This window comes from Cynara cardunculus, assembly GCF_001531365.2.
Source record: "Cynara cardunculus var. scolymus isolate 2C chromosome LG 12, CcrdV1, whole genome shotgun sequence".
Taxonomy (NCBI): domain Eukaryota; kingdom Viridiplantae; phylum Streptophyta; class Magnoliopsida; order Asterales; family Asteraceae; genus Cynara; species Cynara cardunculus.
Window position 1 is genome coordinate 25700185 of NC_037539.1, and position 11546 is coordinate 25711730.

An 11546-nucleotide genomic window follows, 5' to 3' on the forward strand; every position below is an offset into this window, starting at 1 on the left:
CTGAAGCAGATTCAGTGATAATAAGCGTTTCTAAATCAAAGTGTGAAATATGACCAAGACTCAGCAAACACTAAAGAAACTTTAAAGTTGAATCAGTGTCAGGGATCAAATGAATCTTTCTCTACAAGGTTAGTTTTTTTTTCTTATCCTCTTGCACAAAGGTTAACCCCAAACTTCACACAAAAAAACGCATGTACGGAGTTACTCTATTGTTCCCAAGCGTGCTTACCTACTTTGTGAAAGACAACTATTCATATGTGATCAAAAGCCTGCATATCTGAAGACATAGAACAAACTCTCTACTAGAAGTTTTCCATGTAGTTTGTATCCTCTAACTTGCATTAAATGCAATGGGTATAAATAGTCGAGAAGACTCTCTTCCTAACAAGCACTCACAAGCTCATTCTTAGCAAGCACTTTCTCTCTTGGTCTCTTCTTTTTTATTCTTATCTTATGTGCACTTGTGTGCTTCTAAGATTGTTTAGATAACTTCTTAACTTTATCGTCTTCCGTAACAACCTGTAAATTCTATATTGATCTTCTTTTATTAATAAAGGAATTAAAAGGTGAAAACCGTGTGTTTGTAATCATACCTTCTACAAACTATTATCTTTAAACTCTTATAGATCCATTTGTGACCAACAAATATCTTCTTAGTTTGGTTTATTACATCCAAGTTTGATCCCATGATGAGCATATCATCAACATACAAGCAGATGATGACATAAGCATTTTTATATTGTTTCACATAAACTCATTTATCACATTCATTTATGTGAAAATCATTTGATAACATGGTGTTATCAAATTTCTCATCCCATTGCTTTGGCACTTGTTTAAGTTCATAAAGAGGCTTAATCAACTTGCAGATTTTTTTCCTTGGCCTTTTACAACAAACCCTTCCAGTGGTTGTGTATATATATCTCTTCTTCTAGTATATTGTTCAGAAATGTGGTCTTCACATCCATTTGATGTATTTCTAGGTTGTGAATAACTACCATTGCCATCAATGTTCTTATAGACGTTATTCTTGTAACCGGGAATATGTGTCGAAGAAATAGTTCAGGGACTTGATCATTCAAATGAGAAAGTTTAGTGGTTTTTTATTCAAAATATTAGTATAGGGACTTAATTATTTAAAATGGGATAATTTGTTAGGTTAGTTTGAACTTTTCCCTAATTATAATAATATGTTTTATAAACCGCTTTTGATTTGGTTGATGACTCAAGGATTGCGACACTCTATAAGACCTCAGAAACAGTTGAGGCATCTATTGTTACATATGTACATGCTCAATGTTTTTCACGCTAAAGCATGTAAAAAAAACTACAAAATAATATTTAATGTATTAACCATTTTTTGTCCCATTAGGATCTACAAGATGTGTATACAGTTTGTAAGGGGGAGGGGGGATGAATACAAACACAGTACACTTTTCAAATTTAAAATATATATTGGTAAGGAATGATCAATACAAATTTTATAAGATTGTTTGCGTAAAGATAAGGTAACAATAATCTATTTAAACAATCTAAGTTACACACTAGTTCTTAGCAAAGAGAAATGATTTGTTGTTTTAAGACTTAGAAGAAAGTATGTTCTTTCTATGTAAAAACTATTTAGAATACTAAAAAGGGATTCTAACTTGCTTTTGAAGATAAGCGTATTGTGTTATTTAGATGTGTGTTCTTTTACGTATGAACGTAAGAGTTAGGGTTCAAGAGTAACATATATCTCTGCATGGAGATAGAACACATCTATTTATACTCAATGCATTAAATGCACATTTAATGCAATGCAGTAGGGTTTGAACACACGTCAAACCTTTAGAGAAATATTTGTCATTTGCTACAGTGAATAGTACAAAAGCCTAATCAAGAGCAGACATCCTTTCATGGAGTTGGTAGGTAGTAGAGTCAACTAATCGGCTCCGTACCGTACTATGCTCTAGAAAGGGTATGAGTTTGTCCTTTGTGTGTGGAAGGACAAGACAAAAACAATCGTGCTCAACAAGCTTCTTTTGATCGTTGAATGCTGGAATAACCTGAAGGTCTTTTCAGCATTCGCTGAGGCTTAGGCCGTCTTCACACATATGTAGACCAGGTTGTAATCACTAAATGATGCTTCAGATCACGAACTCGCCAGTCTCTAATCTACAGTTTCAGTCTTCAACTTTTGTTGAAGATTCTTTGATGTGAGTTTTGTCTTCTTGAAGTATCGCCGTCGCTGATGGATTTACATTATGTGTTCTCAGTGATCATTGAACAGACTCAGTGATGATCGCTGAAACTGAAAGACAGARACATAAATACTTCGTATAAAGTAAAATGGATTATCATCAAATCACTGAGAGAGAGAGATGATCAACAACCATTTATAAAATAATAATAAAAACTACAAAACTTTGACAGGTTAAACCCAACCCAACCTCTCTTTGAACCATCGTCGAATTCATCCATTTTGCCACATCTTACCAAACGTTAACCAATTAAAGACACTTATTTTTCTCATTCAAACAAGATTCTTGAAAAAAAAATGTTTTGTGCATTTTTTATCAACAATTGTCTTGTAACCTTATCATGCACGCATTTTCCCCAAAAAAACATAGACAAAAAAGGTTTCAAAACCTAGAAACAAATTTCTCACGTTTTTTAACTTTTCGAACTTATGGAAATAGAAAGGTCTCTTTTGGAGGTGTTGACATTTCAATAAAGAACAAAAGCATAATTGTTTTGGAAGACTTCTTTTATATAAGTTGTAAAGTGATGTGACCTAGGAGAAGTGTGGCGTTTATAAGGGCATTGCATGGTCCATGTGTTCAAGCTTACAAAAGCCCTTTCGGCAACCTGAGGAAAAATAAATAAACAGAAGAGTCAAGAGTCTTACAAGAACACATATATGAGATATCCCTAGAAAGGAATAAGTAGATAAATAATACATGCATCTTAGCTTCATCCCATGTTAACCGAATTCCCTAACCCCACACTTCCCCATCTATTTCAACCTGAAACATTACGCAAAATGGAGAAAGAAAGTTCATAACAAACTCCCACAGTTGCATGGAAGTTGCAATATTCCCATTTTTGGCAATTCTTCAAGTTACAATTACCTATTTACCCTTAATTATATAGAAATACTTATTTCATCCACACATTTATTATATCGTGTTGAAGGTAGCTTAGTCATATGACACTAATTGTTAAACACTATTTTGCCTTTTCATGGCTAACATACAGCTAACATTCCACATCATGTTATATGGGATTAGAATTTTCATAGCAATGGCATGTAAAACCCAAATTTTTAAATATATAAAAATAATATTATACGAGTCTTTAAATATTTTTTTTTATTAAATTTATTTGAAGTGTAAAATGTTTATGTGATTAATTGAAAGAAATAATTATAGAAATCTTAAAATTAGAAATAACCAAAATTGAAATAGAATGTTGATTTAGGGGTAAAAAGTGTAAGTCTTATTAAAATAGTGAGAGCAGGGGGTTCGGTTGTAAATGTTAGAAAGTTCAGGGGCAAATGTCATATTTTTTAAAGATGAGGGACCTGTTTTGCCAACAGTACATGTATGTTTGGAGAAAACGACCCCACAGCCAAAAACTCGCGATTTAGTCCGATTTCATCAACTAATAAACCAAAACTCTTGCATATAAATGTAAAGCACTGGCTTAGGGTCGTTTTGGTTCAAATAGTTTAGAAAATAAACAAATATTGAGAGAGAAATCTGAGTTTGAAGTTCGAGTTGAAAATCTCGGTTTTTCACCGATTTTGGATGAGATTCTTATCTAAATCTCATGGTTTTTATGTTTATAGCTTCGTTTTTAAGTACTCTATCAAACCGCACTAGCCTCATATCTCATATTTGGTTTTAGATAGTTCGATTTTATGTTTTTTAAGTTGTTGAGTTTTAGTTATAAAAACAAAACTTTAAATGAGAAAATAGAACTTATTTCTTCACGAAAATATATGTTCTTTATGTCAAAATGTTTGGCAACAATATTACCAAGGTTTTGGTGTAAAAAGAACAAAGAAAAAAAAATCAAGAAATGAACCATTTTCGAGCATAAAACTCTGAAATTAGTGCAGCCATGACTGTTGGTGCGACCGGTTTAGCAGACGCGTCGGCCAGGTCTGACCCGCATCCATTTACCTATTAAAAAAGGGGGATGGAGGCGTTGAGGACGAGATTCAAACCCATGACCTCAAGCTAAAGCTCCAACATGTTAACCAATGAGTTAACCATAAGTTTTGTTACATTTTATGCACTGATATTATTAATATGCATTATACATTTAAGTTTCAGAAATTAACATTTAACCCCCTTGAGTTCTAGAAATATAATTTTCTCTATAATAACTTTATGAAATTTTCATCAAGTTTTATTTGGATTTTGTAAAATGCAAACTTTGACCCAAATTCGATTATTTATCTCGTTTAGTTACCATAATGACCTTATAAATGGGAGGTATTTTAGCAATATTTCACGTAGTTGCTTTCAAAATTAACCGAAATAACCTTATATCTTGGGGATTGGTCTATAAGCTTTATTTTTATATTATTATTTTTACAAAATTACGAAAACAACCCTATATTCGGAAATCGGTATATTAGCAATATCTTTATGTATTTGCTTTATAAAATTACCGAAATAACCCTATACCTCGGAGATTGGTATATAAGCTTCATCTTTATATTATTATCTTTATAAAATTAACACAAAGATCCTATATTTGGAAATCGGTATTATAATAATAATTTACGTATTTACTTTATAGAATTACCATGACCCAATGTCTTGGGAATTGATATCTAAGTGTTATTTTGAATATAATCCTTATGAAATTACCAAATGACCCTATAATTTGAAAATCGATATTTTAGCGATACTTTACATATTTGCTTTATAAATTACCGAAATGACCCTATGTCTTGGGATTGGTATCTAAGTTTTATTTTAAATATAATTCTTATGAAACTACCAAAATGATCCTACAATCTGGAAATCGATATTTTAGCGATACTTTACGTATTTGCCTTATAAATTACCGAAATGAACCTATGTTCTTGGGAATTTGTATCTAAGCTTTATTTTGATCATTATCTTTATGAGATTACCAAAATGACCTTACAATTAGGAAATCGGTATTTTAACAGTACTTTGAGTATTGCCTAATAAAATTCCAAAATGCCCCTACGCTTTGGGATTGGACTTTTAAGCACAGTTTTAATATTCGACTTATGAAATGTACCAAAAATATTCTAAATTAGGGAATTGGTTAAAGCTATACCTTTGGTATTCAACTTCTTAAGATTACCAAAATGCCCCTAGACTTGAAAATTTGATATTCTAAACATTATTTCGAGTATTAATTATGTTGAACTTTAAAGTTATGGAATGACCGTTATTTATATGTATTTGACATGTTGTCACCATTATTCACTTGCAAATCTTAAATGAGACGTTTTGACCATAAAACATTATCTAAGTTGCAAACTATTTAATTTAGTTATTTTGGTAAAATACTTATTGTTCAAAAAAATGTGAAGTGTATTGCACGTTTTTATAAAATGTACGAACAACAATTAATATTATAATGAAGTCATATTATTAATAATATTTCAATAAAATATTTGAGCGAAACATGAGATATGGTGGTATCGAGGGTTGATCAATAAATATTGTCAAGATTAGTTGTGCTAAGATTGTTGGAGAATAATGATCAATTTAGTTACGATTATCTAAGGTGCTTAAGAATGATATGAATTATCACGTAGGTTGCAATTTTCGAGAAAAACAACCTATCGAACGCTAACGATTCAAGGTGAATACATTATGCAATTTTTATGGAATATATAAATGATTATTGCAAAGTATTTTATCCATGATATTTTCATGATGTGTTTAAATGCGTATGATGATAACGTGATTGTATTGACGTACATGATATTCAAATATATGCATGATATGAAAGATGATATTGATGAGAAAGATGATATTGATGAGAAATATTATGATGACTTAATACTATTAATATGATATTCAAGTATGTGTATAATGTGAAAAGAATGACGATGATGCATATGTGATTTATGTTGTCACTTGCATGAGATGTATGTTGCATGTCACGATGAGATTTGCATTAATGAGTGAGTATTGCAAATAAATAATATGCAACTAGTATGATTCAGAAAGATTCATCCACCGTACATGGTGTGTTGGACATGAAAGGAGGGCTTGCAATTCCGAGGTTTTGGAGTCCTCGTCCATAGAATACGCTACATACGCAAAGAAAAGTGACGAGTCGAGGTCTCACTTGCAAGATAATAACTAAAATACATTAAGACACTTTTTATATGTGCATGTGAACATGAAACCATATTGTATTCACTAAACTTTTAGCTTATACTATACATGTATATATCTCAGGTGTCAATTATCGTTAGACGAGTTGAATGAAGAAAGACGGGGCTATGTTTTGGATCATGCTTGATTATATATTTTAATTAGCATTGATTACGTTAAAGTATTTTACGCTTCCGCGATTATGTAATTAATTATGTTAAACACATTATGTATGTTTGAAATTTTGAAGTTTGTATTTTGTTCATGGCATAAATTATTAAGAATGACGTCACAACACTCGAAAGAGGAAAAAAATTGGGGCGTGACATGGCAGAACTAGAAAGTAGAGAGAATTTTTTCAGAGGTTAAAGGATTGTATTGATCATCAAAGTTACAATGCTCAAAGTTACCAAAGGTTACAATGCACATACTCAAAGTTACTAGAAACAAGAGACAAGCTACCTATTTATATAGACAAGAAATTACAAGGAAATAAGCTTGAATACAATATAGAAAATCAACATAATATATGGTCTACTTGCAGTCAAATACAATAAAGAACCAATCATGCCTCTATAAGTCTTTTGATCAACAAATTTTCCACTTAGATCTGCATCAAGTTTCACTCTACTGGTCATTGGTATCTTTATAGAAGAACATTTAGACATATTATATTTCTTCAAAAGACCTTTTACATACTTAGCTTGATTAATGAATATTCCTTTAGAAGATTGCTTTATTTGAAGTCCAAGAAAGAAATTTAACTCTCCCATCATACTCATTTTAAATTTAGTCTGAATTATTTTCTCAAAGTTCTTACAGTATTTTGGATTAGTAGAGCCAAATATTATATCACCTACATAAATCTGAATCAAGATTAAATCATCACCTTGCTTCTTTAGAAATAAAGTAGTATCTATAATACATTTCTTGAAGCCAGGCATTAAAAGAAAGTCGGTTAGAGTTTGATACCATGCTCTTGGATCTTGCTTAAGTCCATACAAAGCATTGTCCAAAACATAAACATGATATGAATGTTTAGGATCTTCAAAGCCTTCAGGTTGATTCACATAAACCTCCTCATGTAGCATACCATTCAGAAATGCACATTTCACATCCATTTGAAATTCTTATGTGCAACATAGGCAAGAAAAATTCTAATGCCTTCAATCTCTCTCTCTCTCTCTCTCTCTCTATATATATATATATATATACATATACATACATACTTGAGATCATGTGAGACTAGGTTGTTTTTGTGAGACCCATGAGATCACTTTTTTACACTTGAAACTTCACAGCAAAATACTGTGAATGTTGTGCAGGTTCGGATTTATTTACCATCACAGTGTTTTCTATGAAGTTTCAAGTGTAACAACGGGGACTCACGGATCTCATTGAAAAAACCTAGTCTCACGTGAACCCAACCATATATGTGTGTGTGTGTCTGTATGTATGTATGTATATATAGCACTTTAACATCAATAAATCAAGATTAATAAGATGTCTTATTATGGAGACTTAAAAGACTTCAGATTGTTATATATAACACATAAGAAAGATAGGAATGGATTACTCAAATTAAATATAATGAAAGCTTACATAAGTAAAAACCAAATAGAATGAACGTGATCATCATCAACATAGGACAATGTAATTAACATACTAGATGATGAACGACTAATTATAGGAGTTTGCCAGGAAATTGAGGATCAATTGATTCACTTGATCAGGGAATTGCTCCTGAACAAAATGTGATCCGTCGGGCAAATATGTAACCTCTAGATTAGGTACATACTTCTTCATCTCATCTCCATTTATGATATCCTCGACCCCGGGAAATTTGTATAGATAATCTTTTTCGCCCATGATCAACAATGCTTGAGCTTCTACTTTTGGATCCTCAATGTTAAACTCAAACCTTTCATCTAGTAACGACCTATAGAAAGTTTGAACTTAAGGGATTATAACGTTAATTTCAAGCTAATCAATCATGCTTAATTCAAATAAGTTACCTGTAAGGAACTTTGAGAGCAGTTCGAAATCCAGACTTGTTATACAAAGCGCCATATGCAACAAGATCGTCCTCTGTAAACCAAGAGGGTAAAGGTGTATTTGACTCCACCATATCCATTATCTCCTGGTTTTCATTGGCTATTGGGACTTCACTTTTAGAGAATAATATGTAGACATTTTTCACAACTGTTTTAGCATCAAAACGACTAAAATCAGCTTCAGCTCTTCCAGGATCCTTCAATCACCAATAAGAACTAGTCAGGTTTTATGAATCAAGCATTTAAACTTTTTTATGCATCTACGGATGAGCAAACGTACCCGCCATCTTGAGATGTAGAAGCCTTCGGGAAGGGATTCATGATTTACCAAGGGACCAGGGGGAATAAATGGGACACCAAGCGTTACAACTCCTAAAACCCTTTCGCTATGGAGAAGTGCAAATGCATAAGCAACAAATGCCCCAAAATCTTTGCCGATTACAAAAACCTATGTGTCGAATAAGAATGATCAAAAATCAGTAACAAAATATAATGCTTAGGTGGTAATTTTGCAATGAAAATTAATTTATTTTGTTACGGAAAAAAAAATCAAATATGGTTATACGTTTTTTTTGTCTACCATCTCAAAGTAAATCATATACAAATATCTATTTTTATTCTATTATTTTCACTAAATATTCTCAAACTCTTATCAACTATTACACTTATATCTCTTACAGTCATATCAGTTATATCATATTATTCAATTTTAATCGACATTAATCATCAATAATTGTTGATATGTTAACATTATTTATGTTGTAAAGTATTCCCTTTGTCCTCTTCTTCCAAGTTGATGGTTATAGTAAACAAATTAAACTAAATTAAATTAAAATAATATAAATAACATAATTATGAAAGTATAAATATGTGATATATATTGTTCATCTCGTGGTGATGCTTCAGGATTCCAATGTACTGCGTCCAAGATCAGAACGATCGATTTTTCGTAGGGCTATTGAATAGTTACATGTAAATGATTCGCGTGTCATAAGGTTTGATTATGTAATGGAAGTTTGAAAATATTTTATCAATTTTATCTATTTGGCTAGCCAAAATTCAAAATTCGTAATAGTTAAAGTTGAAGTAATCTACCAACTAAAACCATTTGACTGTAAAAAGTGGATTACGAGAAGGAGTACTCGATATATGACCTTGTAAATGTTGAGAGAATCGAGGATTGCGATAGTATCACTAAGCATGTCGGCGAAGGACGTTTTTTCCGGCTCGACACCATGATCTGATAGTCCATAGCCTCTAAAATCGGGTGCAATGGCTCTGAAACCAGCATCCGCAACGCCTATCATCTGATGGCGCCAGGTGTACCATATCTCCGGGAAGCCGTGCAAAAAAACCACCGCTGTCGATGAGTCGTTTCCTATGTCGGCTACGTGAAGCTTGAGACCCTTCACTTCCACGTACTTGTGCTCAATGCGATCCATTTTTAGATTAAGAGGGAAAGGTTTGTTATGTTAACTTGAATTGATATGATGCGAATATATATACACCATTTACATGACATGGAATAAACACTTTAAAGAAACCTAATTAATTCATAAAAAATTGATTAATTTGAGTTATATTTTATTATTAATGAAAAAAAAAAGAATAGTTGAAAAATTCACACAAAAACACACCCAATGATTGTTTTATTAAAAAAATTGATCAAATATTTTAGTAATAATTTTTTAATCATATTTAATTTAATGATTATTTATTAAAATAAAAAAAACAATAATAGTGGTGCATGTCAATATGACCATTCTTGTTTTGAGATACCTTGAGCATTTTTTTTAATTCAAATTTTTTTATTATAATTTAATTTAAATTTAATAATGAAGTAATTTATTTTTAATTTAATAATATAATTTTTTATAAAGATGATAATTAAGTATTATGTTATAAATTTAAATGAAATGTTTATCTTGTATTTGACTAAGTTTATCTGTGGCTAGTTACTCGAATTCAAACATGAAGCTTTAATAAGTTGTACTTACGCACATACTATTTGTAATCTTGAATTTTAAGTAATATGTACCAATAAACGGTACTTCAAAAACATAAAAAATGAATTTTAAGAGTTTTGATAAAATGCTTTATAATATAGTATAGATTTTATAAAATGTCGTTCAGTCACATATTCTTATAACCTAGTTGTTTAAACAAGAACCGAACTTGTATATGAATTCTTGTAATTTTATTTATTTTTTTACTAATTTGTTTTATTTTATTTTAATAAATCAATAACACAGATTTTATAAAATTCATAAATTAAAATTCAAACAAAAATATAAACTAGTACTTATAAAAAAATTAAATTTATTAATTTTGTTTGCTTTTTGTTGGCCGAATTCGGAAGATAACTGACATTGAGCCATTCGTTGGTTATTATAGGCATCTCGAAAACGTCTGGGTCCGATTATTAATTAGTTTTACTTTTTATTAAAATAAATATCTATATAATATTGCATTTTTTAATTTTAGTGTTATATTTATATTTTAGTTATTTTCATGTTAACAAAATGTATAAATAAATAAATTAAAATATGAAAATTAATAAATTATATCCTTAATTCTTTTAATAATTTTAATATATATATATATATATATATATATATATATAATCAACCCAACTCATATTATATAGTTTAAATAAAATTATATTTTATAATTGAAAAAATAAAAATGAGTTTCTGAGAATATAAACTTTTTTTATTTTGAAAACTATAAATACAAAACAATCTTGTTTGAAATAAAATTTTATTTTTATATGAGTTATCTATCCAAACGCTTACCCGATAAACATTTATGGTTAGAGACAACGTTGTCAGTTAACTTACTAGAAAAGATTATATTTTATCAAAATGACATCGTATACCACAATTTTCATAATACAGAGACCGTGAAGAAATTAGACACATGTTCTTAGCTACATCAACCACATGAATGAACCACAACTGATCAAAAGAGAAATCTAAAGGGAGATTAATTGGCTTTGCACTCGATTTGGGTCAAGATCTTATTTGGAGATTGACCGACTTTACACTCATTTCGGGTTGAGATTGTTGAGAGAACTGGAGGTGAGGCTGAGAGGAGGAGGCAATTGTATTGGGTGAATAAGAGGAAATAAGTG

The 11546-nt window shown here is 30.6% G+C and overlaps 1 protein-coding gene across 1 annotated transcript; it reads right to left on the reverse strand.

Moving 5' to 3' along the window:
• Positions 1–8039: 8039 nt before the first annotated feature.
• On the reverse strand, positions 8040–9855 carry LOC112523794 (bifunctional epoxide hydrolase 2-like). Its single transcript, XM_025133471.1, has 4 exons — positions 9568–9855; positions 8694–8861; positions 8375–8610; positions 8040–8298 (listed from the first exon to the last, which is right to left on the reverse strand). The coding sequence occupies exons 1-4, from the start codon at positions 9853–9855 to the stop codon at positions 8040–8042; spliced, it is 951 nt and encodes a 316-aa protein (XP_024989239.1).
• Between the last annotated feature and the right edge of the window lie 1691 nt (positions 9856–11546).

Bases quoted from the DNA above. Each gene is read 5' to 3' on its own strand.
- LOC112523794 (XM_025133471.1), bottom strand. From the start codon at position 9,855: ATGGATCGCATTGAGCACAAGTACGTGGAAGTGAAGGGTCTCAAGCTT. The intron at 8,862-9,567 runs GTCATATATCGA...TTCGACACATAG, and splicing joins ATTCTCTCAACATTTACAAG to GTTTTTGTAATCGGCAAAGA. The intron at 8,611-8,693 runs GTACGTTTGCTC...TGGTGATTGAAG, and splicing joins TCTACATCTCAAGATGGCGG to GATCCTGGAAGAGCTGAAGC.